The 26511-nt window shown below is 65.0% G+C and overlaps 1 protein-coding gene across 1 annotated transcript; it reads left to right on the plus strand.

Annotated features, from left to right (window-relative positions):
• On the plus strand, nucleotides 1-26511 carry Aatk (apoptosis associated tyrosine kinase). The gene is given in 16 exon segments (XM_077110555.1): nucleotides 1-177; nucleotides 12541-12674; nucleotides 15279-15426; nucleotides 17627-17706; nucleotides 17966-18084; nucleotides 18187-18274; nucleotides 19293-19426; nucleotides 20715-20799; nucleotides 20870-20991; nucleotides 22726-22759; nucleotides 22761-22879; nucleotides 23187-23550; nucleotides 23553-25727; nucleotides 25813-25954; nucleotides 26048-26253; nucleotides 26356-26511. Coding segments are annotated over 15 exon segments (4017 nt in total). The 5' UTR covers nucleotides 1-177; nucleotides 12541-12629.

Below are 26511 nucleotides of genomic sequence, written 5' to 3' on the forward strand. Positions count from 1 at the left end.
TGGGCGACGGTCGCCTGAGGACTGTCACAGTAGGCTGGTCACGCGGCTTACCCTGCCTCCTCCAGGGCCTGGGCTGGGGGCCGGGGCCGCAGGGGCAGGTGAGGGTGGGCTGCTCCTGGGCCACGTTCTGGGGCGGAGCCGCCGCCGGAGCCACCAGGAGCCACTGGCTGGAGTCCGGTAGGTGGGGTTGTGAGGCTGCTCCGCCGTGCCAGCCCGGGGCGGGCAGGACGCTGATGCCAGGCCTCTGCGGGGACGAGGACCCTGCCAGAGGATGTGGCCACACCTAGCATGGGCAGAGCCTCTGTCGGGGGCTTCTGGGCAGTGGGGGTCACCTGTCCCAGGTGCAAGGGATGTGGGAGGCAGGCGGGGTTGAAGGCCTGCCCACCCTCGGAGGGTGGTGCTGTGGCCTTCCTCGCCGGCCCTGGGGAGGGCAGTCCAGCTCCTTCCACCCGCGGGGCCCTGGGGGCCTCTCCTCCTCACCACTTGGGCGCAGGGCAGCAGGCAGCTCTGGGCAGATGGCCTCAGGCTTGCTGTGGTGAGGGATAGGGGACCTGGGTCCCAGAGCTGGCCCAAGTCACCTGTGCCCTGAGGCTGTACTTCAAGGCCAGGGGTGGCGTCCAGGCTGTCTTGGCTTGCTCCGCAGGACCCCGTGCTCCTAGGTCCCCTCTGGCTGTGCGCGCAGCCTGCTGTCCTGTCACTCTCCGTGGACTGAAGGAGGGGCCTGGCGTCTGCAGCTGCCGGCTCCTGCCCCCGTGGGGCCCAGCCCAGGGCCAGCAGGAGGGGCAACCGGCGGGCAGACAGGTGAAGCAGTGGCTGGCTCTGGCCATCGGCTGGGTTTCCTTTCTGTGGAGGGTCCGTGGTCCTGGTCAGGCTTGCTGGGGGCGGGTTGTCCTCTGGTGCCCCATTTCCTAGTCAACCTGCACACACACAGATGGGCTCCGTCCCCAGTGTGTGGCTCAGTGGGTGTCCCACCGCGTGACAGTGCCCTGCTAGCCGCCCTCTTGGCCCTGTCCCCAGGCTGCTGTTGCTGGGCTCTGCAGGCCGAGGGTCTCTCGTGCCCTCTAATGAAGGCTCTTCCACCATGCGAGGTTGGTCAGCTCCGTGGGGCCAGCGTTCAGTTCTGCCTGACTTGGGCTGCCCTCCTGAGCATTCTGGTGGGCCTCCTCCTGCCCTCCCTCCCCCCGCCTCCCTCCTTCCCCTTTCTGAGGTCCCTCCACATGGAGGGCAGGATCTGTGGCTTTTAGTGTTCACGGTCACGCAGCCGCCACCACCGTCAGCTTGGGAGCTCTCCTGTTCCCCTAATAAAAGCCCCGTGCCTGCAGCCATCGCACCCCATGCCCATCCCCTCACCCTGCCAGCCGTGAGTGCTAACCCCAGGCTCCTGGGGTGCACCTAGCCCTCGGCGGCCTCGCTTGCATTTCCCCGATGCCTGACGGCCTTGCGTGCCTGTCCCAGGGCCTGCTGGCCAGGCGGAGTCCTCTTCCCAGCCTGTCGGAGGCTTCCTGCTTGCTCTGTGCACAGCACTGACGTCTGGCAGCTTCTGTCCCTTCCCTTCCTAGGGACCTTGCTCCGGTCAGACAGGACGTTGTGGGCCACTCGTGCCAGGGGAGCCGCGCACTCCCTCCCCTGTCCTCCCGGACCGGTCGCCACCCCTCCTGGGCTCACCACGGCCCCAGGCCTTGCTCGCCCAGAGCTGCCGGAGTCTCTCGGGCCCAAGGTTGTCATTCCTGAGCACAGTTCCTGCCTCTGGGGTGTCTGGCTGGAGGGTGATCGTGCTGGGACTCTGTGTGGACACGCAGGCCTGGCCTGGCCTGGTCCCTGCTTCTAAGCCCCCGGGGCCCCCGGACTTGCTCTCCGTCCCGTGGGGTCCCAGCGAGGACGGCACCACATCCAGCCGCTCTGAACCCGGGACGTCCCTCTCCGTCTTGTTTTTCTTCCGTGACAGGCAGTCCTGCCAGTTGTGGCTAAAAATAACTGCACCCAGCGTGCGTTCCCGGTACTCGAGGGTCTGGCAAGGACCCGTGGCTTCCTTCGCAGCTGGAGCCTCGCGGCCCTCGGCTTCTGCCCAGGTGCTGTGTCAGGGCTGGGGCCCGAGGTGACCAGAGTCTGGGCCGAGGGATGTGTGCCGGCAGGCCGAGGCGGGGGCCACAGTGAGGTGACACTTGTGCAGAGAGGACGATGGCACTTCAGTGAGGGAGCGGGGGACTCTGGGTGGCCCTGACCTTGCCTCCCCAGTGAGCTGGCTGCCCTGGGGCTTCCTGTCCGGCACCACCCCACCCTTGGACAGGCCTCAGAGGGCCCTGGGGTGTCAGGGAGCATGGTGAGGGCGTTGGAGGGAGGACACCAGGCAGGACTTGGTGTGGTCAGCACAGAGCTGTCGCTCTGGCGGCACTGGCAGAGCTTCCTGCTGTCCCTAGGCCTCTCCAGCCACCAAGGCAGGGTGGCCTGTCCAGGGCCGGGCAGCAGACTTCGGGTCCTGGGAGATGCGGGGACCCTGTGGGCCCAGGATAGACTGCCCTGAGAACTGCAGTGTGTGCTGTGGGGTGGGCGTGTGTGAGCGTGCAGATCCTGTGTGCAAGGTGCGTGTAGGCGCACACGGGTGGACACGTTCATGCCTGTGTGCACACCGTGTCTGTCGAGGTGGGTGTGTGTGCGTGGGTGTGTGCAGCTGTGTGTTCGTGTGAGGGCACAGGTGTGTCGGGATGTGGGGATGAGTGTGCGTGGGTGTGTGTGGCGGTCTGTGGGAGTGCGTGTGCGTCTGCAGGTGAGGCTGTGGAATGCGTGTGCCCAGCTGCCCTTTGGCCTGGGCCCCCCTGCCTCGGCTCCTCACTGGCGTCTGGTGTGGGTGACATTCTAGCCCCTGGCCCAGGGTGATGATGGAGGGGCTGACACCAATCTGGTCAACAGTGGGGCCCTCCTGGAGCTGGACCTGGGGTCTGGGAGTGAGCCACCTCCATTTCTGCTGTCCACCTGCCCACAGGCTGAGCCCGCAGCTACTCAGGCCCATGGCCTGCCCTGGCTACGTCCACCTCAGTGGGTCTCCCCTGCTGGCAAGGCAGTGGGCACAGCACCCAGTTGTCTGGACATCATGGGAGCCTCAAACCCCAGTCCTGGTGGCCCTTAGTGGGCTGGCACCTGCAGGACCCTGAGTTTGTCACTGTAGGTCACATGTCTCTTGGCTGAACGTCTGTGGCCACTTTTTAGCTACTGACTCCGTGTCCTGCCCAGGGGAGGCTGTCCAGGCTCTGGGGCTGAGGGGATTGGGAAGGTCGGGTGGGCAGGGCTGAGTCCTGGGCCTTTGGAGCCTTCAGGGTGCTGTCTCCCCCCTCGGGCTGCCTCTCCCCTGCTGGAGGCTCCATGGAACCTGGTGCCCGCCTGCCCAGCACCTGGCTTCTAGTGGTGGGGCTCCTGGGGCTAGGGGCTGTCTGGAAGCTCTTGGTGTGGAGGTGTCCACCAAGGCTGGACATAACCTTGGTCCTGGGAGGCTTCGGGGCAGTGTCCAGGACCTGTGGCCCTGCCACACGAGTGCCAGTCCTCTTCCCTGTCTCCACCTGGGAACAGGACTGTCCACCTTTCTGGGGCGTTCTGTTCATTCTGGAAGGGGCCTCGGGTCTGGGCCTTGGTGCACCTTCTCAGAAACCAAGCTGCTGCCCCACAGCTCTGCCTGCCCTCCAATGGCCCATGGGGGACAGGGCACTCTCCTTCTCCCCTGGCCTGCTACCTACTCCTCTGTGGGAGCTGGAAGGGGGCATCTGTGACATCCTGGAGACCCCAGGCTCCCCGGGGCACTGCCCCTGACCTGGGTGTGCAGACCGCCCCTCGGGTGCCTGTGGCCGCCTCTCAGCTCAGCACACGGGTTGCGCCAGTTCCTTCCTGAGCGAGATCCCATTTGCATCACCAGGCGGGTGTGGGCCTGGCACCGGGAGGTCCCGATGCCCCATCCGGACCTGTCCAGCCACTGGTGGCCACTGTGGCTCACCTCAGATGGTGGTGGAAGGGGCTGAGTGTCCAGGATGGCCACGCTGTTCTCAGGGACCCACAGTGCCTGACTGACCCTGGGGTGAGCTGCAGCGGGGTCTGGCCAAGGTGGGGCCCAGGGAGGGGTCTCTGGGACAGAAGTCTGTCGGGACTGTGGCCCCTGTTCCAGGAGGGTTTGGGTGTCCTCTGTGTAGGAGCTAAGGACACCAGGGCCGGAGGAGACCAGGTGTGGGGGAGAGCCGGAGCTCCCTGGGGCAATGACTGGCCGGCCGGGGAGGTGCCCTGCCACACGAGTGGGGCCAGCTGGGATGGTCAGGGCTGGCCACAGCTTCCTGTGGATGGCGTGGGCACTGGGTGTCACCGTTCACCATGGGGACGTGCTCAGGTGAGGCCCACAGACTCCACCCTCCCTCGTGGGCAGGTCAGCGGCACTGGGGTGTTTGCAGGGGCATAGCCACCACCTGTGGTTCCAGAAAGTTCCTGTCACCGGGGGCCCCATCCTTCTCCAACCCCAGCCCCTGGCATCCGTGGCCTCTGTGGACAGCCTGCGGGGCACGGCCTCAGGCGCTGCACGGAGCCCATGCGCTCCGCGGGCAAGCTCGGTCACCAGTAAGGACCCGCGAGTCCTCAACCCCAGGGAGGCCAGCTCCCTTCACGACCAGAGACGTCAGAGACGCCAAACCCGGGCAGTGACCAGCAGTCCTCCCACGGGGGAGCCAGGGCAGAAATGAGTGAGAGGCACAGGAGCGAGCCCCCCGGGCCACCCAGCCACCTGGCCCACAGGGATGGCCGTGGCTCTTTCTGAAAGGAAGAGGACGAGGCTCGGGGAGGCGCGATGGGCGCCTCCTTGGGGTTGAGAACTCGCATGTCCTTACTGGTGCCGAGTGGCGCCTTGCTGGTTGTGCTGGGTGTGGGGTGGCCTCAGCTCCTGGACATGCTTTCCTTCCGTCATTTTGGCGGCTGTGCTGGGTGCCTTTAACTTGGGGCTTTCTAAATATATATATATATATATGTTTAGTTGATGGACACAAAACCTTTATTTTGTGTATTCTAGTTCTCTGGGGTTCTGGGGATGGAACCCAGGGCTCACACCTGCCACAGTGAGCCACTCTGAGCCACAACCCCAGCCCCCAACTCGGGGCTGTAACTCACCAGACTTTCATTATTTGACTGCGTACTGGCTGCTAGACCTGAGGCCGGGTGGGCAGGTGCCTTCCCGCTGGGCGGCCCTCAGCCCTTTCTGCTTATGCAAGTATCCTTTCCAGACAGGCCCCCAAGCTGCCCGGCGGCCTTGAGCTGTGTTCCGCTGCCTAGCCTCCTGAGGAGTAGCTGCCACCGGGGTGGGGGCCACGCACTCAGGCCCGTCACAAGTTCCGACGTGGCCAAACCCTTCTATCTTTTCTTTTGTGAACCCTTCCATCATTTTTTAGCTTAAAATCCTCAGCTGAGCTGGGCACAGTGGTGCACGCCTGTGATCCCAGGTCCTCCCACAGCTGAGGCAGGAGGAGTCCCAGTTCAAGGCCAGTGAGACCCTGTCTCAAAATATAAATAGACAGGGCCAGGGCAGTAACTCAGTGGTGGAGCCCCCGGGGGGTTGGGGTGAGGTCAGCGGCAGAGCAAGGCCCTGCTTCTGTCCCCAGCACCACAGAGACAAAGTCCAAAGACAGAGACCATGTTCACCTATTTTCTTTAAGATGCTGAAACTTGACATGGACACACCAGAGCCAGTCTGGCTACTCGGTGGAGGTGAGGCAGGATGGTGGGTGTGCCCAGCACAGCACAATGGGTCATCGTGGCCTTTGCTGAGGTGACCTGGAAAGGCCAGCATCCTCTCTGCTCCCTCCTTCCTAAGCCTTCCAGCCCCTCCCCAGGGCTCTGTCCACGGCGTCGTTTGCAGTGGGTGCCAACACAGCTGACTCTGGGACCCTCTCGGGAGGCACCGGCCTCTGCAGTCGTCCCCACGGAGGACTGAGTCACTCTTACCAAACAAACAGAAGCTTCGACCATCAGGAAGTGTTAAGCCAGAGTCCGCCTGGGTGGCCCGGGACGTGCCCCTGCTCCCAGGGAGGCCCTGGGGCTCCCCCCAGCCCCCCAGCCCTCCACGGTCCCCAGCTGTCTACCCACAGGCACTGCCCCTTGGTTGTGTTGTCCACCCTCTTGCTGGGTCAGTGGGGAGGGAGGGCTCCCAGGGGGGCTCTGCCTTTGGCCCACGTTCCTGCCTGCAGCACTGCTTATCCCTGTCGGGTCTGGGGCAATTCTGGAGCATTTTGGGGTACAGGCCAGACTGGTTCTGTGCAAGGGGACCCTGACTATTGGTGCCACCTCAAGCAGAGGGGGGCAGGCCCCGTGTCCCTAGAAGGGTGCACCCAGGTACACTAGGAGGAACGTTCCGAGGTGAGCTGCCCCTCACACCTGGGCACTTGCCCCTGAGAAGGCCACTCAGTGGGGGAGGCCTGCAGGGGGCTCCCAGGCCTGGTGGCACTCACTGTGGGCCAGCACCCCCGAGCTCAGACCCGTAGCTCATTCTGGGCCACATGGGCGCATCCCCAGAGGGGCCTGGAGGAGGGGGTCTCTCTGCAGGCCCAGAAGTCCTGGGCTCCCGGGGTGTGAGTAGCTATTTCTGGGTGCTGAGGAGGGGCTGAGGACGTGCACAGCTGGCCAGCAGCAGGGGCCTGGGGGAGTGGACATGGACCCCATGCAGAGAACCTTCCAGCTCCCAGAGCAGCTATGTGGGTCCTGGGGACAGTCACATGGAGCAGGACTCTTGCTGAGCAGGCAGGCGAGGCCTGCTGGCCTGTGGGTTCCTGAGATTCGGCCTGGGAGGTGGGCAGGCCACTGCGGCCAGGGCTTCCTGAACCAGAGGGGCTGAGGGCTCCAGCGGTGGGGCCACCTCGGCCTCAGCCAGGGCACTCCCCAAACCCACCCGGGGCTTAGATCTCAGGACTGGTCACGCTACGACATTGGCAGGGCCTTCCCAGGGGGTGAGGCTGGCCTGGAGAGGGGTCTGGGGCCAGGATGGAGCGGGCTGTGAGTGCCCTTGTCCTCGAGAGCCAGCACTGTTCCGTGTCCCTGGCTCCTGGGCACTGGGGGTGCAGAAAGAGGCCCCGGCGCAGGAGCTGGCAAGTGGCTGGGTCCACCCTCTGAGTCTCCAGCCAGCAGGCTGCCAGGCCTTAGGGCTCCGGGGCTGCAGGGTGGAGCCTCAGCCTCTCAGCCCAGAGGGTGAGCACTGTGTCTAGGGCAGCAGGGTCCACCACTGTGCCCCCTGTCGTCCCTCAGGGGCTCTGCCTGGCAGAGGGCTCAGAGCACCTGCTGCCCCCATCTGCTGTCCCATGCTGGGGACAGTTCCTCTGTCTGACCTCCACCCAAGGCAGGAGATCAGTGTTAACGGGGCCAGGTGGGAAGACATGCTCAGATGGCCGGATGGTTGGGGGACGTACAAGGTGGCTCATCCCTTCCATGGAAGTGGGGCCTGGGCCTTGGGGCCTTGGGGCCCAGGTCACCACACACAGTCCATTGTCCTTCTTGGGGCTCAAGGTTTGGGCCCTAGGCAGATGGACCCCTGCCTGTGGATGCTGTCCCAGTCTGTCCTGCAGAGGGCAGCAGGGGGCAGAGACCCAGTGTGGGCCGCTGCTGGCCCCAAGCACCTATCTTCTGAGAAGACCCCAGAGTGTGCAGAGCAGGGCAGGACCCCAGCCCCCCAGGGCCCACGGGGCTTGCTTGGTGGTGGAGAGGTCCCTTGTTAGAAAGCCCCTGACCCCTGACCCTGACAGCCCCTTCCAGAGCTGGGTGTGATGAGTGTGGTCAGGGCCCTGGGCGTGGACAAGTGGGGTGTCCAGGACCACCGGAGGCCCGGGAGCTGCTGCGGCTCCCCAGAGTCCCAGGAGGCGGCCTATGGGCCCTGCGGGCTCTCTGGCCTTCCTCTTTGCTTGGAGGGCAGTGTCTGGGAACAGGCTCCGGGTCTGTTGGTGACAGCCTTGGAGGGTTCGTCCTGGAGCAGATGTGACAGGCCAGGGAGGCCTGGGATCCCCAGGCAGGGCAGGCAGAGCCAGGTGGTGGCCGTCGCTGAGCAGGGCTGAGCAAACCCAGCAGCCCCTCCTGGTAAGGGCTGTGTGCCAGGACTGGGGGGTCTGCAGCACCCAAACTTGGGTCCCCAACCCGTGCCCCCTCAAGCACCTGGTCCCCAGGCCCTGCTTACCTGCCGTGCTCCTGGGAGGCCCCGGCCTTGCTGAACCGCGCGTGTGAAGTGGCCAGAGAGTGCCACCTGGTGGAGACTGGGGGTCACACAGATGACCCGGTAGTTGGCCTACAGTGGGGGTCACACAGAGCTTGGGCCAGGTGGCCTGCTGACCTCAGCCACCCTGGACTCTGGGCTACTCAGCAGGGCAGGGCAGGGCCACACAGGTGTGGGCCAGGCTCACAGGTGAAGTCGGGCCCTACCTGGAAGGGCGGAGCTCGCGGGCAGGGCCACACCCAGGCGGCAGGGTCAGGATCAGCCAGGCTCACAGTGGGGGCTGCAGGTGTCCCGTGAGGGCTCTGCTGGGCCCTGGGTGGTGGGCGAGTCTTGGTCCCGTGGCTTTGGGTTTAAATGGTACTGATTTTAAGTCCTAATTTTGTTGGTTAAAATGGAGGCTTTGGAGGGCTGGCTCCTGAGGCTCAGGGAGAAGCCAGTCCTTGTCTTCTTGGTGTTAGGGTCCCCATGTCAGGGCCCCTCTGATCACGGTGACTCTGCTGCGCTGTCACACCTCTCTGACCCTGGCCTCCCAGCCAGGGACTCTTGTAGTGGCCCTGGGCTGTCCTGGTAACCCAGGCTGCTCTCCCGTCTCAGGCCCTTCCTGGTCATGTCTGCCAAGTCCCAAGTCCTGGGGATCAGGAGGGGGACAGCTCGGGGGCCATCTTTCTGCCCACCAGGTGCTTCTCACCAAATCTGGGGGGGTGAGACTCCAGGTAACAGAGACACCAGCACAGCCAGCTCGTGGGGAGCGGGAACCCTCAGTGAGACATAAACAGACCTGGGAGTGACGGCCGTGGCCTGGTGCTGGTGCCAACGCAGGAAGTGGGGCGGAGGGCCATCCGCCCTGGTGGAGGCCAGCCGAGGGGCAGGGGGGAGGGAGCCGCCACCCTCGGGTCTGAGAGGTGGCAGGGTTGGGTGCAGCGGATATGGCTGATGCAGAGGTCTCCTGGGCCGCATCTTGGAGTGTCCCCTACCTGTGGGCGGTGGTCTTGGGAAGCCGAGGCCTGCGCACCCGCATGGATATTGCTGCTGCTGACCATGGGTCCCCAAAGCAGCCCCAGCCAAGCTGTTGGTGACATGGAGCTGCTGTGGAGGGCCAGGGGCTGTTGGGGTGCCAGTGCGGGGGTCTGATTTGAAGGGGCCTTCCAATGCAGCTTGGCGTGGGACTGAGGATTGGGGGCCTGCAAGGCTGGGAGTTTGTGAGAAGCCGCCGGAGGGCATCGGTCAACGCTTGATGTTTGTTCCAACAAAGCCACATGTGCCTTTTGTGTCCCTGGGCATGAGGTCCTGGGATGAGGGAGGCTGTCTGGGTGCGTCAGTGGGCAGCCCACCCTGGGCACAGTTGGGAGAGGCGTAGCTTAGGGAATCTCTGCACCCAGGCCCCGGTGGACAGAGGGAGGAGGTCAGTGGACACAGGTACCGGGTGCCCTCTCTGGGCCAGTGGGAGTCCCTGAGCCTCTAGTGCTTCATAACCTGGACTCATGGACACCTCCGGCTCCCTCCCTCATCCTGGGCCCCCTCTGCTGCCTTGTCCATGTCTGGATGCCCTTCCCCCACAGGGACAGGCTGACCCCTCTGACCAGCTATATAGTGACTTATTTGGTAAGTCACTGACCCTCCCGCCTGCCACCTCTGCGCCCTCCCTGCACACCCTCAGCCCAGGCTCCCTCCCAGGGAATGCGCTTGGCTTCCTGTCCCCATCTCTGTTCCCTGTCCTGGCTTGTGTGCAGCTGCCTGAGAAGCCCCCGTAAAGGGCCAGACCCAGGTTCTGTCCAGGGCTAGGCTGCCCAGACCCTCAGGCGAGGCAGTGTCCTGTCCCCTCGGGTCCCATGGTTTCCTTCCCCTGTCAGTCAACATGATAATGGGTGGCTCCCAGACCACCAGGAGGTGACCTGGACCAGTGGTCACCTGGCCAAGCGCTGAGGTTGCGAGAGGGGAAGAAGGGAGGGCCCTGAGCAGAGCCACCACCCCCCTGACCTGGGGCAGGCATGGCCCTGGGGGCGCTGGCCTCCCGCCTCCTGGTGGTGGAGAGCAGTCAGGGGCTGCTGGCCGTGGCCACTCTGCAGGCGCCTTTGCAACGCCCTGAGCCTTGGTTTTCTTTCTTGGGAATTGGGGATGATGGAGCCGGCTTTTGGGGACAGAGGGGTGTGTGTGCCATGTGTGCACCCATCTGTGAGCACACTCCTGTGTGGGCCAGTGTGCTAACGTCTGCCCGTGTGTTCTCAGTGTGGTTGTGTACGTGTGGGCAGGCGTGAGCCTGTCACCTGGGCAGGTGTGCCTGGCCCTCGGGCCCTTTTCTGTCCCAAGAGCCGATGCCTGTGGGCAGGCAGCAGGTGCCAGCTGGGCAGCACAGCGGGTGCTCTGGAGCCTCAGTCGGGGGTGTCAGGTGCCCAGAGCAGGGGACCTGGGGCCCAGCCAGCCTGCAGCCTGGGAACCAGCTCTCCCTGGGGGGCACCTGTGGCTGTGGGAGGAAGGGAGTGGCCCCTGTTGACCTGGGCCTCCGTGTCCTTGTCTGCAAACCGTGTGGCAGGAGGGTTCTTGGGTTGAAGGCACCGTGGAGGCCATAGTCTCTGCTGTCTCGGGAGCAAATGCCCCCCGGGGCCCCTGCTTGCTCTGGCCGGCCCCTTTGGCCGTCCCCCACCCCACACATCCGACTTCAGGGATGTGGGCACTGGGTTGACAGGGAGGAGCACTCGGCGCCCGTCTGCCTGCCCTCCGTGGCTGCTTGGTCCAGCGACGCTGTGAATGCCCCCACCCTGCCACCCCTGGAGGTCAGCAGGGCACCCACGGTGGGCCTCTGTAGGACGTAAGGGCCTGGCAACGGAGGTGGAGGCCCAGCACGGGCTTCTTGGGGCTCCTCCAGGGGTGAGGGCACCTGCCTGCTGCCATCAGCCACAGCCTGGCTGTCAGCCCCAGCCCTAAGGCCACCAAGGGGACTCAGTCGGCCAGTCTGTCCCGCGCAGGCAGAGGTGGGTGGGGGGCATACTGATGAAGCTCAGTACCAGGTGGAGACGGGGGGGGGGCGGGGGGTAGTCACCGTGGCAACGGGCGTTCTCTGTGCAACACCTGCACGTGCGCGCGCACACACACACACACACACCCCCGTAGGCATCCACGCAGGGCTGCAGGTGGGCATGGCCATGGGTGTGCCACCCTCTGTGTGGGTCTTCACCACAGGATTTGCTGGCTGACCTGCCCTCTGTCCCCTGGCCCTGCCTGGTCCCTGTCCTGGCTGCCCAAGGCCCCTCTCTGTCTCAGGAGTGGGTGTGGGAGTGGGGCTGGAGCCCTGAGTGGACGCCCAGGCCACCTGCTGTCTTTCCTGGCCCTCGGTCTCTCACCGCCTCCGGGCAGTCCTCCCAGACGCCCCGTTAGGCGAAGACCCGGCAGGAGCACAGTGCCCCTCACCTGGCTGACGGCTTCCTCACCAGCGGGTAGAGATGGCTGCTACCTCAGGGGTCCTGGGGCAGGCGACAGGGTCTGAGGGGTCTGCTGTTGGCAGCGGAGAGGCTGAGGGGCTCAGTGGCTAGAGAAGCTGGTGGGTCCAGAGACCCCCAGATGGTCACAGAGGGTCTCTGGGGTGGTGGGCGGGCGCCTGGGTGTGGTGGGGCAGGCCCAGCATGGAGCCGCTGGCCAATGTGTCCCCTCTGTCCAGGGGGTGTCTGGGCCGGCCTTTACCTCTGCCTGGGGGCCACCAGGTGCCGGAGCTCCCCTGAGCCAGGCTCCGCGGGGAGGCCGACCTGGGAGCCGCGCTGGCTGGGCCTTGGGGAGGGTGTGTCCTGCTCTCCTGGGCAGCGTCCCTGTCTGGGACGGAGCAGCGCGTGTGGACCAGCTGCTGCAGAAGGGGGTCCTTGCTGCCCCCAGGACAGAGTGGTCCAGAGAGGTCTTGGTGGCGGGTCCCGCAGGGTTGACCCTGCAGACAGGGTCAGTGGGCTCATCACACCTTGGGAGCAGCTGTCCAGATCCTGGCTTGTGGTTGGTGGCCAAATCCATGACCTCCCCTGCTTGGCAGGGTCTGTGACCCACCCTCCCAGCCTCAGAGGGACAAAGTAGGATGACCCAGTGTGAGGGTCACCCCACAGTCTCCAGGACCCTGACCTCCTAGAAAGGTATCCCTGAACCCCAGAATTGGAGGCAGGACCGGCTCCAGCCAGTTTATCAACCCAGTGTCCCATGATGAGGTCAGAGTGGCACCCAGTGGTCAGCCACAGAAGGGCAGGCTCTGTCCACTTGCATCAGCTTCCTGGAGGCGAGGGTGGTGGGCTGAGAAACTGGGTGGGCCTGGGGCCTGGGGCCTGGGGCCTGGGCTGCCCCACATTCTCCTTTCTCCACAGACGGAGCTCCGCTCAGTGAGCTCTCCTGGTCATCGTCCCTTGCTGTGGTGGCTGTGTCCTTCTCGGGACTCTTCACTGTCATTGTCCTCATGCTGGCCTGCTTGTGCTGCAAGAAGGGTGGCATTGGGTTCAAGGTGAGGGCTGGGGTCCACAGGGCTGTCCCTGGGACCTGGAGGGCCTGGCCCGAGTTCTCTTCCTTCCTGGGGCCCCCAAGGTGGCTGCTGGGACCGTGGCTGGGGCCACCTGGGACCACTGGGACCATTCTGATGCCTGGGCTGGGGCTTCACTCACCGCCTCCCCACTTCCCTGGGGACGCTCGGGATGTCTGAGCGTGACCTGAGAAGCTGTCCCCGTGGGCGTCCCCAGGTCCCCTGCTAGTCCCTCAAAGGGAAGCCGAAGGCATGCCGACGTGCCCCCTGGCCCCGACTGCCCTGTGCAGTCCCCCAGTTTTGGCATCTCTGCCCCCGGGGACACGGAGTGCAGACCCTGAGAGCCAGGGCCCTGCCGTCACTGATGGCCACCGTCACTACTCTGGAGCGTCTGCTAAGGGCCCAGTTAGCCCTTGGGCGCGGGACTCTCGAGCTGAGGCCACCCTCCAAGGACAGGTGCTGAGGGTCGTCCCTTGGGTGCTGTCCCCCACTCTGCAAGCCCCCACGCCCACCTGGCCCTGCTGAAGCTCGAATCGGGACGACTGGTGGAAGGCGGGGACCTGCCTGAGCTGAGGCTCCGCCCTCGGTGGGGGCTGTGGCCCTGATTCTGCCCATCAGCACATTCACAGCGAGGCCTGGCCACTCTCGCGCCCACACCGGGAGTCCAGCCCACAGATTGCAGTGCGTGGAGAGGGCAGGGTGGGCGGGGCCCCTGTGGCCCACGCTGGGCCCAGCTGCGTTCCAGGGGCCCCTTCCTACCAGGTGACCCACACCCAGCCACGGTCGCCCCATTTGGAGTCCCAGCACCTTCCTTGCCCTGCCCCAAAAGCCATGTCATGCAAGCCCGTCCCTGTCCCTCTGGCCCCCTGGCAGGGGAGCAGCAGGAGCGTGGCCTTCCCTCTCCCAGAGCCAACATTTGCTGCCGGCTCACCTGCCCAGAGCCCAGGGAGCCCTCATCAGCCAGAGAGCTGGGGGCCTGAGCGGCAGGTGCCCGGTCCCTGGGGACATGGCAGGCGGGCCCAGGCAAGGCTGGGTGTTGGCAGGATCCTGAGGCCAGAGCCTCAAGGTCGCGTGGGCAGGGTGGGGGCGGGCGGAACTTATGGGCCATTGTGAGCAGCCCCTCCTCGGGGCCCTGGAGAACAAGGCCTCACACAGGCTGCAGCCCCTCCTGCCCATGCCCTCCTCACCTCCTTGGGCACATGGTGCCCGGAACATTCCAGCACCAGCGTGCCTTGGTGGGAGGGCCGGCCTCCGTAGCGGGCTCCCTGGCAGCTCCCCCCTGGAGCCGTGCTGGGCAGCCCCCATGCTCACTCTGTGCTACCTGATCACCCGCTGCTCTGGCAGGACCCAGCGGGCCTCCAGGCCACTCGGGCAGGTAACGGACTGCGGCCAGTGCTCACCTGAGTGAGAAGCAGGCACCTGCAGAGGCGTGGGAGTTAGAGGGCCGGGGAGTCCTTGGGTGGTCTCCTGGCCCTGGAGAGGGGGTTTCCACAGGCTCCAGCCCCCTGTCCGGTCCCTAAGTGGCCCTGTATCTGAGTGCAGACCTGACTGCCCAGAGGGACACTCACAGAGCCCAGTCAGCACTGAGACCCAGGAACTCAGGGGGTCCGGGGGGCAAGGAGGCCGGGCCTCCTCTCCTCGTCCAGCTGTCTGTCCACAGGGCACAGTCCTGAGTGGGTAGCCAGGCTTCAGCTTCTCAAGAAGTCCCTCGATCCCACTCCTCTTTTCCCACCTGGGCACTGGGGGTTGCCGGAGGTGGGGGGACAGTGTGGCTGGGACAGACTGGACCCTGTGCTCCGGGGTTCTTCATCATTTACCCTGCGCTTGCTTTAACCCAGCCTGGGAGGTGCCCAGGCACTTCGGCTGTGCTCTGGACCTGGCCTGGGGGGTCTTCCCACACAGCCGGGGCAGCTGCATTTCAAAATAGCCCCTGGCCAGGAGTGGCTGCCTGGTGCTGCCCAGTGTCAGGCCCTGAGGAGTTTGGAGGTCCCAGGGAGCCTGCAGCAGGTGAAGGCCAGAGGCCGCCTGTCTTGCAAGGGGGCAGTGGGCCCGGGTGGCCCCGGGGGTGAAGGTTGCCAGACTTATTGCTTCTTGTCTGGCCAGGGACGCGGGGCACTTAGTTGCTTCTCCCAGATGACTTTGGTGGCGGGTTGGGATGATGTGTTCCCTATCTCCAAGGCTGCCCAAGGCAGAGAGGACCCCTGGCAGGACCCAGGGTGAGGGGCTTCTGGGTAGGGCTGGCTGAGAGGTGTGGGGGCCCGACTCTGGGTGGAGGGCAGCTGGCCTGAGTACGGCCACCTCTCTCCCTTGGACTTCAAGCAGAGGTGGGGTCCAGGTGGCCAGGGCTCACTGTCACTTCATGGAGGCTGGATGCTGGGGCTTTGGCTTTGCCTTGGGTCCCTCCAGGGCTCCGGGAGGCAGGGGGCGAGGAGCAGGGTTCTGCAGGAGGAGATGGGAAGGAGCCAGCCAGGGCATGGGGGGCACCAGCCCTCCCCCGGCTCCAGGGGAGAGGGCCCCACAGAGCCCTGCTGCACCCTCTGCTCTGACCCCCCTGGAGCGCAGCTCATGGCACGTGCTGCCGGCCCACAGGAGTTTGAGAATGCCGAGGGGGACGAGTGTGTGGCTGACGGCTCAGCGCAGGGCTCCCCGGCCGCAGCAGCGCAGAACGGGCCCGATGTATACGTCCTGCCCCTCACCGAGGTCTCCCTGCCCATGGCCAAGCAGCCCGGCCGCTCAGGTGAGTGGGACAGGTAGGGAAGGGCCGGGCTCCCACCCTCTCTCACCTGTGTCCTAGTGTTGGACACAGGTCCTCTGGGGAAGCCCGAGGACCCAGCTGCAGGGGTGGGGACACAGAGGGCCACATGCCGTGTGTCGGCCCAGGGTGCATGCAACCTTCTGGACCTGGGGACCAGTTGTCCGCAGGTTTGGGGACAGCCCCGCCTGCCACTTCCACACCTGGGGGTTGCTATGCAAAGGGTTGGTGACACAGGCAAGGTGGCTGGGCTCTCTGGTCCTGGGATGGCCGTCCTTCTCTGCTGTCCCCAGAATGCTTGACCCCAGATTCCTACATCCTTGGGCCTCTACCTTTCAGGAACCTGGGCTCCACGGTGCGTGCCAGGTGGAGCCTGCACCCGGGCAAAGGGCTCTTGTGGGGCTGTGGGCGTGGGGCCAAGGACTGCCTTTCACTCAGGCCTGGAGTGGGTGGGGGAGAGGGTGGGAGGGTGGAGGTCAGGCAGGGCCTTTTCTTGTGCCTCTCTTGGGCTGGGATGGTGCATGTGCCCCATTTGCCCCCATCCTGGGCCAGTCGCCCTTGTTGACCACCCAGGAGCAGGCATGGGACCTGGACCCAAGGTGATGGTAAACGGCAGAGGCTCTGGAACCCTGGCTCTGTCCTGGGCAGGGTCCATGGCCTCCAGCCACCTCCCTGGCGTCGGATTTCAGGCCCCTCTGCCTGGAACTTCTAGCCACGGGCTGTCCCCTGGCTGCCCACCCCCAAGACCTCTGGGAACACTGAGGGAAGGGATGTCAGGTCAGGAAGCCCTGCCGGCCCCAGGGGGGCTCTGTGGGCACAGAGGTGTGTGTCTGGGGTGAGGAGCCGACCACCTGCCCTGGGCTGTGCCCTGCTGGCCTTCCCTTGGGCTTCCTCACAAGCCTACCTTCCTCCCAGGCTGGGGCTGGGCCTGCAGAGCAGACCTAGAGCGGGCCTCCAGCAGCCTGCAGCCTGGGCCCAAGGCTCCAGGCGCGTCCTCCAGCCCCCAGTCTCCTGGAGCAGAGGTCACTGCTCAGAGAGGAGTCCAGGCCTGAGGCTCCATTATGAGCACATCTGCCCACTGGCCTGAAGGCCTGTGGCTCCCTAGCACTCCTCAAGGGGCAGGTGGGTTGGCTGCATGGGGACCCAGCCCTCCTGGATACCATGGGGTTCCTGAGCCCTGCACAGAGAGGAACAGGGACCCCCTGGGAGCACTCTGCTTCCACAGAGGGGAGACTTGGGATTGGCTGGGTCTGAGAATGGAAACTATCCAGCGTCACCCGGCTCAGGACAACAGGGGAGGATGGCTCAGGCCTGCCCTCCACCCTGCTCCTGGCCTCCTGTAGTGTAAGACTCCTGCCTCTGTGGCTGGCCCTGTGTCCACGGCCTGGACCCCTGAGCTTGCACAGGGACAAGGAGCTCCTGAGACCCCCAGGTGGGAGGGATGTCCAGACAGGCTGGGCTGCAGGTGAAAAGTCCCAGGCACAGGGACCAAGGACCCTCGCCCCAATGTCTGCCTCAAGCCAACATTCCCAGGGGCCCTGGGCTCTGCTGGCAGCTGGTCTCAGGCCTGGCCCGCCCTGCCCTCCAGGATGCTGGCGTGGGAGCAGAATTTGGGGAATCTGTTGGGGCATGAGTGGGTGCAGCTAGCCCTGGCCCCTTCTTCCCAGACCCACACTGACCCTTCCTGCCTGCTGACCTCACCCAGCCTGGCCTTCAGGGAGAATGGGCCCAGTGTGTCCCGTACGGGGCTGTGCCAAGCAGCCCCCAACAAAGGAGCCTTTGGTGTGCTTGGTGACGGATGCCAGCCTGCGGCAGGGTGGGGGCGGGTGTTTGGTGCCCTCCCCAGGCCTCGGCGTGAGCTCTGGCCCCAGCCACACTGCCGGCGCCGTGTTGCCCAGGCAGTGGGTCTGGCTCCAGGGCCCGTTGTCTCTGCCTGGTTGGTCCTGGTGGCTTCAGGCAGCCCTTCCCAGGCCTACCTGGAGATGCCCGGATGGAGCTAGAACCATGGCTCTCCTGGGCAGCAGGTGCCCTGCTCCTCAGAGACCTTGGCCCCTGATGGCAGCCCCCAGGTATGGCCTGTGTCTTTTGTGGGGACACGGCTAGCTCCCCAGGACGGGCCTGGAGGGACAAGGTGAGGACGGGAGGTGGAGGAGGTGGAGGGGTCCTGAGTCCCTTGCCGTTACAGTGCAGCTGCTCAAGTCCACGGACCTGGGTCGGCACAGCCTCCTGTACCTGAAGGAGATCGGCCACGGCTGGTTTGGGAAGGTGAGCACACTCACTGGCGGTGAGGGGGGAGGGCGGCAAGGGCTGCTGGGGGAGGGGGAGCAGCCCTGTGGCCCCAGCTCCCCCACCCCACCCTCAGCCTGGACGGTGGAGCCCGAGCCCGAGAGCCAGGGCCTTGGGAATAGACAGAGGCACAGAAGGTTCCAAAGCTCATCCTGCGCGGGAGCAGAGCAAGGCTCAGGGAGGCAGGACTTCTCCAAGAGCCGCTCTGGGAGGGGAGGGTGACGGGCGTGCCTGACAGGTGTTCCTGGGCGAGGTGCACTCGGGCGTCAGCAGCACCCAGGTGGTGGTGAAGGAGCTGAAGGCCAGTGCCAGCGTGCAGGAGCAGATGCAGTTCCTGGAGGAGGCGCAGCCCTACAGGTGGGTGGCCAGGGCCCAGGGCTGGGGTGGTGGGGGCGGGAGGCCTGTGCAGGAGCAGCTGCAGCCCTGCCCGCGCCTCAGGGCTCCTGTGGGCTCTTGCAGGGCCTTGCAGCACAGCAACCTGCTCCAGTGCCTGGCCCAGTGCGCCGAGGTGACACCCTACCTGCTGGTGATGGAGCTCTGCCCGCTGGTGAGTGGCTGTGGAGAGAGGGGCCGCCCATCCCCAGCCCTCTGCTGCGGGGGTGGGGGCTTGGCTCAGTGGGGTCCTCTCTCGCCCTACCTAGGCAGTGCTGCTCGGGCCTCACACCCCCTAAGGTGGAGTCCCAGGAGGCCCTGCTGAACCACCGTCCAGAGGCAGCTGGCACACAGAGGGTGACCTGTCAGCACTGGGCATGGCTGTGGGCTCAGGACAAAGTGGGCCTGGGGCTGAGGCCCCCGTGCCCCCGGGGGTTTCCCATCTGCCTGGGCTCCCCAGAGCAGCCTGGGTGGTGGTTGAGCTCAAGGTGTCCTAGCAGCCATGGGGCTCGCGACACTCCCTCGGTTTTCATCATGAGAGCCTGGGACTGGCCACCTTCCAGGGCAGACTCTGCGTCCCCTGCCTGCAGACTGTCCCCTTTGGGCCCCTGTGCATGCTCACAGCTCCAGCACCGAGCTGAGGTGTGCCCGCACTGAGGCTGCCTGTGGCAGAGCTGGCATCCGGCAGGACACAGGCCCTCACCCCTGGGTCTGGACCCCTGGCATCTGGGCTCCGGGAGCAGCTCTGTTCTGCACTCAGGGGCCGCAGCCCATCCTCTGGCTACCAGCCCCCGTTCCTCCTGGCTCATGTGGTGGTCAACAAATCCATTCAGGCTCGTGTTTTTGACTGTCCAAAGGGATATGGCCCTAGAGACCCCACAGGGCCAGTTGGCCGGGCCAGTTTGGAGAGAGCACTCTGAAGGGCCACCTGTGGGTCATTCCTGTTGGCCCATCTCTGGGACACAAAGTCCTCTCCAGAAACAGCTTGGTGCCGAGCCACAGCTGCTGTGGGGCAGTGCTGGGCTCCTCCGGGCAGCCGCTGCCTGGTGGCTGGTGGGCAGCCCCGGCTCAAGGGTCAGACCTGCCGACCCAGCAGTGGGTGGGAGGGTGGGCAGCAGGGCTCTGGAGCAGGCAGCAGCCTGCACTGGCAGCCACTCCCCAGCTGGCAGGCGGCTCTGTGCTCCTCTTGGCAGGGGGATCTCAAGGGCTACCTGCGGAGCTGCCGGGTGCCCGAGTCCATGGCGCCCGACCCCCTGACCTTGCAGCGCATGGCCTGTGAGGTAGCCTGTGGTGTCCTGCACCTGCATCGCAACAACTATGTGCACAGGTGAGGGGCAGGTGGGGCCGGGCCTTGGATGGGTTTCCTCTGTGCCCACCGCCTGTGTGCCCTGCAGAAAGGGCACCTGGTTCCACCTCCTGGGGCCTTGGGAGGACTCACTGGGCAACCTCTATCACTTTGAATAGTGACCACGGGAGGGTTACAGACTTTTTAAACCCCGCATCAGCCCTGCCCTGTCTCCCCCAAGGCAAAAAGGAAGGGCTTAGCTGGCCCCCAGCAGCGGGAAGGCTCTGTCCTACCTCAGCAGTCAGAAAGACAGGCCAGGATGTCCCCCAGCCTGGGGGACGTGCTGGAAGAAGTGGTGATGGACAAGTGGCCCCTGCCAGCCCTGGACGCCGCATGGGCCGTCCTCCCCAACAATATCCTGGTGCTGAGTGGTGACACAGGCAACTCCAGCATCAGTGATTTTGTTGAAGAGGGCAGCTGCCAGCTTCCTGACCCCTGCGCACCTGCCCTGCTACCCCCCCGCCCCAGGCACGGCACACAGACCCGGGGCTCCTGGGGTAGGGACAGGCTGGAGCTGCTCCCTCCCCACCTGAGTCCTGGGCACAGCTGCAATATGGAGGGTGCAGCCCACCCTGTACTGCGTGTCCCTGGACACACACTGGGATGGAGCCCAGGGCCTCACACACCCTCCAGCCAGGCAGGAGGGTAAAACTCCACCAGAGCCAGCCACTGGGTCGGAGGTCACTCTGGGTCACCCGCATGCTCCACCCCACCCTGGGGCCTCAGCTCCCACCCTGGGTGGCAGGGCAGGACCAGGGTCTGAAACATGGGCTCTGGCCACTGGCAGGACCCCCGGGACACTCCGGGCCTCAGTCCCCGTGGATCCTCGCCTCCCAGGGAGCTAGAGTGGTGATGTGACACAGAGGGAACAAGGCCCTGGGAGGAAAGCCACAGGCCCACAGCAGGGGTTGCTGTGGCCTCAGGTCCACTCCAGGCCAGGCCAGCAGAGGTACCCCAGAGGGGAAGGAGGGCTGGGGGTGGCGTGCTAGTGCTGGCCTGGCGGTGCCTTCACTGGGGACCCTTAGGCATGGCCTGGCCCTCTCTGGGCCTCGTTTTCTTCATCTGCGTTGTCAGTTTAGAGGCCCTGTCCACGCAGGCTTTCCAGAGTGCCCAGGGCTGGGGCCCACCTCTCAGACGCCTCTTCCTGCCTACTGCTGGGTGGAGCCCAGGACACCCGGGGTGACCAGCTGTCCAGTTGTGGGCAGAGGACCCTCAGTGCTCAAGGCCCCTAGCCTGGCACACCCGGCTGACCCTGCCTCCCACCCCACAGCGACCTGGCCCTGCGAAGCTGCCTGCTCACAGCTGACCTGGCGGTAAAGATCGGCGACTACGGCCTGTCTCACTGCAAGTACAGGGTAAGTCAGGGTGGGTGGGGCCTGCAGGGGGCTGCGCCTGGCAGGGCTCACCGTCCCCGTGGGCCCACAGGAAGACTACTTCGTGACTGCCGACCAGCTGTGGGTGCCGCTGCGCTGGATCGCACCGGAGCTGGTGGATGAGGTGCATGGCAACCTGCTCGTGGTAGATCAGACCAAGACCAGCAACGTGTGGTGAGTGCCAGTCCCCAGCAGACAGGGCGCCTCGGGAGGACCGACCTCCCCTGCTGCAGCTCCGCCTCGGGGCTGCCTGGTGCTTGAGTGGAGCCTCTAGCAAGAACGAAGGGTTTGCCTGGGGTGCGGTGATGTGTGCCTGCTACCCCAGAGCTCAGGAAGCTGAGGCAGGAGGACAGCAAGTTCAAGACTAGTCTTGGCAACTTAGGAAGACCCTCAGCCATCTAGTGAGAGATCCTGTCTTTTTTTTTTTTTTAATTTTATTTGTAGATGGACACAATAACTTTATTTGTTCATTTAGTTTTTTTATGTGATGATGGGGATCGAACCCAGTGCCTCACGAGTGCTAGGCAAGCGCTCTACCACTGAGCCACAACCCCAGCCCCCCCGAAAGATCCTATCTTTTAAAAAAGGACCAGGCTCAGTGGTAAAGTGAACCCTGTTAAATCCCCAATTAAAATATATATATATATATATATATATATATATATATATGGAAAGGACACAGGGTTTGCAGGCCTGAAGTGTCACCCCACCAGCCATCCAGCCATCCCCTGGCCTTTTGTGGCGGGATGCAGGCTGGCCACTGCAGGAGAGTCTAGTGTGAGATAACATCTTGTGTCTGCCATACTGGCCTCTGGAGGTCATTGGGAGCTGGTGCCCACCTGCATTTACAAATGCTAGTGGACTGAGCAGGTGTAGTTGCTGGGGACCCCATGCAGGTGGAGGGACTTCCCTGACTCTGGGCCTCACAGGATCTACTGGGCTGACATCCAACAATAACAGTCAGAGTGCACACTGAGTTTCAAAATGCCGCTGCAAGCAGCAGCGTGGGTTGTCCTGTGGGGTTGGGCCTGGATCACACTGTGCCCCTGGGGAGGTGGGGGTGGGCTGCTGGCTGCCTTTGGGCAAGTGGTGGTCAGGCCATGCTGGGCAGAGAAGCAGATTGGGAGGGGTGCTGGGGTGCCCCAGGACTGTCTCCTGGAAGCCGCCATTCTGAGCCCCAGTGCCCAGCTGGGCAGTGGCCATTCCTTTCATCCTGGCTCAGCAGCCTTCAGAGGGACAGGGCGGAGCTGCTCTGGGGACCTGGAAAGTGCCAGCTTTCACAGTCCTGGGGCTGCCTCCTGCCACAGAGGTGGCTGGACCAGCCTCTGCTTCTGTCCCTCTCCTGGTGACAATCAGAGCCTGCACCCCTGCACCAGCCACCTTTCCTGAACTTTTAGGGGCCTCCCCTGGGCCTCTGAACCATGCCCCCATCATGGCTCCACCTCCTCTCCCTGTCTTCAGTTCTCTGTCCAGGTGTCCCTTTCAAGTGTGCCCAACCCACTGCACTCTGGCTAGGGTCCCCAGGCTCAGAGCTCTGGCCAAGGTCAGTAACTTCCCCATCGCCACAGCAACTCTGTCCTCCACTCCCCAGAGCCAGGTGAAGCCATGGCCCTCTGGAAAGAGCCCCCGTTGCTCTCTCCCAGCCCCACCCGCGCCTGGCGCCCCAGCTTGTTCCCTCAGCCCCACAGGGGTGGTTTCCAGTCTGGCTTTTACTAACTAGGCATCCTGGGGCTGGACTCGTCCTGGCCAGGGTGACCATGTTCTCTTCTTGGTGGGGGTGGGGTGGGAGCAGCTGTGTAGTACTGAGCTGATTCTGGAGAGGCCGGCATGATGATGGAGCTGCCCTAGGTGTCCCCTGGGTCCTGTAGGGGCATGCCCAGCCCCATCTCACAGTGGTTGGCCCTACAGGTCCCTGGGTGTGACCATCTGGGAGCTCTTCGAGTTTGGGCGCACAGCCTTACCCCCACCACTCAGACCGGCAGGTGCTGGCTTATGCTGTCCGGGAGCAGCAGCTCAAGCTACCCAAGCCCCAGTTGCAGCTGACCTTGTCTGACCGCTGGTGAGGACCCCACCACCCCTGCACAGGAAGTCTCAGAAGTGGGGCATGCTCTAAGTCCCGGGGTGGAGGTGGCTCAATACAACTGCTGGGGTTCAAGGTCTCCCTGGCCCAGCCCTGCCCTCTCTGGGGCCTCTGCACACCTGTGATCAGGAAAGGGGGATCTGCTCTCAGGCTGCCGCTTCTTGGGGACTGGGGTGTGGGGGAAGTAAGTGCCTTTACTTGCCCCCCCAGTAGCTGAAGTCAGGGGAAACACCTTCCCCGTGGGGGGCTGGCATGGCCAGGTCCACCCATGGGGCCTCCCGGCAGGTACGAAGGTGATGCAGTTCTGCTGGCTGCAGCCGGAGCAGCGGCCCACGGCCGAGGAGGTGCATCTGCTGCTGTCCTACCTGTGCGCTAAGGGCGCCACGGAAGCCGAGGAGGAGTTCGAGCGGCGCTGGCGCTCGCTGCGGCCAGGCGGCGGCGGCGGGGGCCCAGGGATGGGCGCAGCGGGTCCCGCGCTGAGCGGCGCCCCAGAGCTGGCCGCCACCTCGTCCTTCCCGCTGCTGGAGCAGTTCGCAGGCGACGGCTTCCACGCGGACGGCGACGACGTGCTGACAGTGACCGAGACCAGCCGCGGCCTCAACTTTGAGTACAAATGGGAGGCAGGTCGCGGCGCCGACGCCTTCCGGGCCGACGGGGGGGCGCGCCGAGCCCGGGCCGCGCCGCGCGCCTGCAGGAGCTGTGTGCCCCCGATGGAGCGCCGCCAGGCGTGGTGCCCGTGCTCAGCGCGCACAGCCCCTCTCTGGGCAGTGAGTACTTCATTCGCCTGGAGGAGGCCGCGCCTGCTGCGGGCCACGATCCCGATTGTTCTGACTGTGCGCCCAGCCCCCCCGCTGCTGCGGACCAAGACGAGGACTCCGACGGTAGCACCGCTGCCTCGCTGGCCATGGAGCCGCTGCTGGGCCATGCACCACCAGCCGATGGCCCCAGGGGCCGCTGCAACCACTACCAGAACAGCAGCCGGGCTGGGGATCCGCCCTCCCCCTCAGGTTCACTCTCTCCTGGGCCCTCCATGCTAGCAGAGGATGCAGACTGGGGTGTATCGGCTTTTTGCCCTCCATTCTTCCAGGACCCACTGGGGGCCTCCCCCTCGGCCAGCTCCAGGGCCCAGCCATCCCCTGGTGGGGAGGAGCTGGGGGAGGCTGAGGCACCAAGGGCTGCCCAGCGTGGACACTGGAGCTCCAACATGTCAGCCAACAACAACAGTGGCAGCCGTGACCCAGATTCCTGGGACCCAGGCTACGTGGGCAGCTGCGCAGACCACTGCCCCAGCCCAAACCAGACCCCACGAGCCTCCCCTGAGCTGGGCCGACCCCTGGACCAGGAGGACCCCAGGGAGCCTCTGCTTGGGCCACAGACAGCCTCCCTGGGCCAGGAGCCAGGTGGATGCATCAGCCCACCCCATCCATGCCAGGTCACATCCTCCTACACAGAGACTGCTGTAAATGGGGGTGACAACCCTCAGGCAGAACCCAAGCTTGCCCAGGAGGCTGAGGGCTCTGCTGGACCCCAACTGCCTCTTCCTTCCATCCCCTCCCCATCCCACGAGGGAGCCCCACTTCCTTCAGAGGAGGCCAGCGCCCCTGATGCCCTGCCTGCCTCACCCACACCTGCTGCCAGTGGCCAGGTCACAGTGCTCAAGCCAGTCCCAACTCTGGACAGCAGCAGTAGTGAGGAGGAAGACACAGCTGAAGCCACTTTGGGTGTCTTTACTGACTTGTCTAGTGATGGCCCTCAGGCTGAGAAGCCAGGTATAGTGCCAGCCTTCCGATCTTTGCAGAAGCAGGTGGGGACCCCCGACTCCCTGGACTCTCTGGACATCCCGTCCTCAGCCAGTGATGGTGGCTGTGAGGTCTTCAGCCCATCAGCCGCTGGCATCCCTGCTGGGCAGCCCCGGGCCCTGGACAGTGGCTATGACACTGAGAACTATGAGTCCCCTGAGTTTGTGCTCAAGGAGGCCCATGAGTCGAGTGATCCTGGGGCCTCTGGGGAGCTGGCCTCAGAAGGTGGGAGTGGAGGGCCTGATATGCAGCTCTCGGCTTCCCTGGGAAGCCTCAGCGAGAAGAACCCCTACAGAGACTCTGCATACTTCTCAGACCTGGACGCTGAGTCTGAGCCCTCTGTGGGCCCCCAGAAGTGCAGTGAGGCTCAGGCCCTGGGGCTAGAGCCAGACCTGAAGAGTCCACAGGGTCCTGGGCCATCTGTACAGGCTTCTCCCCAGCCTGGGGTGCTCCAGGAGGCACCAGGCACTGGCCACAAGGAGGCGCTTCCACCTGGGGAGGAGCCAGATGCCTGCTCCAGTAATCCCAAGGCAGAGCCTCCTGGGTCCAAAGGTCCATCAGATGTGCAGACCGTGCCCAGTTCCAGCCACTCCAAATTTTTCCTGCTGACCCCGGTCCCACTGAGCTCAGAAGGTGAAGGAGTAGAGCTTCAGAGGACCCCAGGACTGTCAGGGTGGTCCCCACAAGGGCGGACAGGGGGCTCGGGCACCTCCAGAACCCCGCTCTGCTTGGCACTGCCTGACCATGTTGGGGCATTGGAGGGCCGGTCGGAGGAGGAGGAGGAGGACAGTGAAGACAGCGATGAGTCGGACGAAGAGCTCCGCTGCTACAGCATCCAGGAGCCCAGCGAGGACAGTGAGGACGAGTCCCCAGCTGTGCCAGTAGTGGTGGCTGAGAGCCAGAGCGCGCGCAACCTGCGCAGCCTGCTCAAGATGCCCAGCCTGCTGTCGGAGGCCTTCTGCGAAGACCTGGAGCGCAAGAAGAAAGCTGTGTCCTTCTTCGACGATGTCACCGTCTACCTCTTTGACCAGGTGGATAGCCGGCCCGAGGTGCATGGGGAGGGTGAGAGTTGCTGCGGCTCCTGGCGTGAGCCATGTGATTCTCTGGTCCCTCCAGGAGAGTCCCACCCGGGAGCTCGGAGAGCCCTTCCCTGGCGCGAAGGAGTCGCCTCCCGCGTTTCTGGAGGGTAGCCCCGGCTCGCCCAGCGCCCCCCGACGGCCGCGACGGGATGACGGCTCGGGTGACTGCTCCGAAGACGGTGAGCTAGGGGGGCGGGGCCGTGGCGTCGGGGGCGGGGCCAGGCCCAGCGCGGGTGGCGAGGGACGCGAACGTCTCGGCGCCCGGCTTGCAGGCGGCGGGTTCGAGTGGGACGACGACTTCCCGCTGGCGCCCGCCAAGGCGGCCGTGGCGGCCGCGCTGGACCCAGCCGCTCCCACACCGGCTGCACCCCTCACGCCGGCCGCGCCCACGGCCTTCTCGCGCTCACCGTGTCGCCCGCGCCCGTGTCCCCGCTTCTCCATCACGCACGTGTCGGACGCGGACGCCCAGTCCGTGGAGGTGAGGCTCCGAGCGGCGGCGCGAACGGCGCAGCTGGGAGGGACGCCCCGCTGCGGGGGGGTAGGTGGGCCTACCCGCCTTCCCGGGCCTCGGCTGCTGTAGCAGCGGCTTGCCCGCGTCCGAGCAGACAGACTCTCGGGCTTCTCCTCCCTCCACGGCAGGCCGCTGGACACTGAGCACCCTACCAACTTTCCCCTGCTTGGCCCTAGCGCCCCCAATCAGCTGCAGCCTCTGCCACCAGATCCTTCCCGGCGCTAG

Source organism: Callospermophilus lateralis, chromosome 11 (genome assembly GCF_048772815.1).
Source record: "Callospermophilus lateralis isolate mCalLat2 chromosome 11, mCalLat2.hap1, whole genome shotgun sequence".
Taxonomy (NCBI): Eukaryota; Metazoa; Chordata; class Mammalia; order Rodentia; family Sciuridae; genus Callospermophilus; species Callospermophilus lateralis.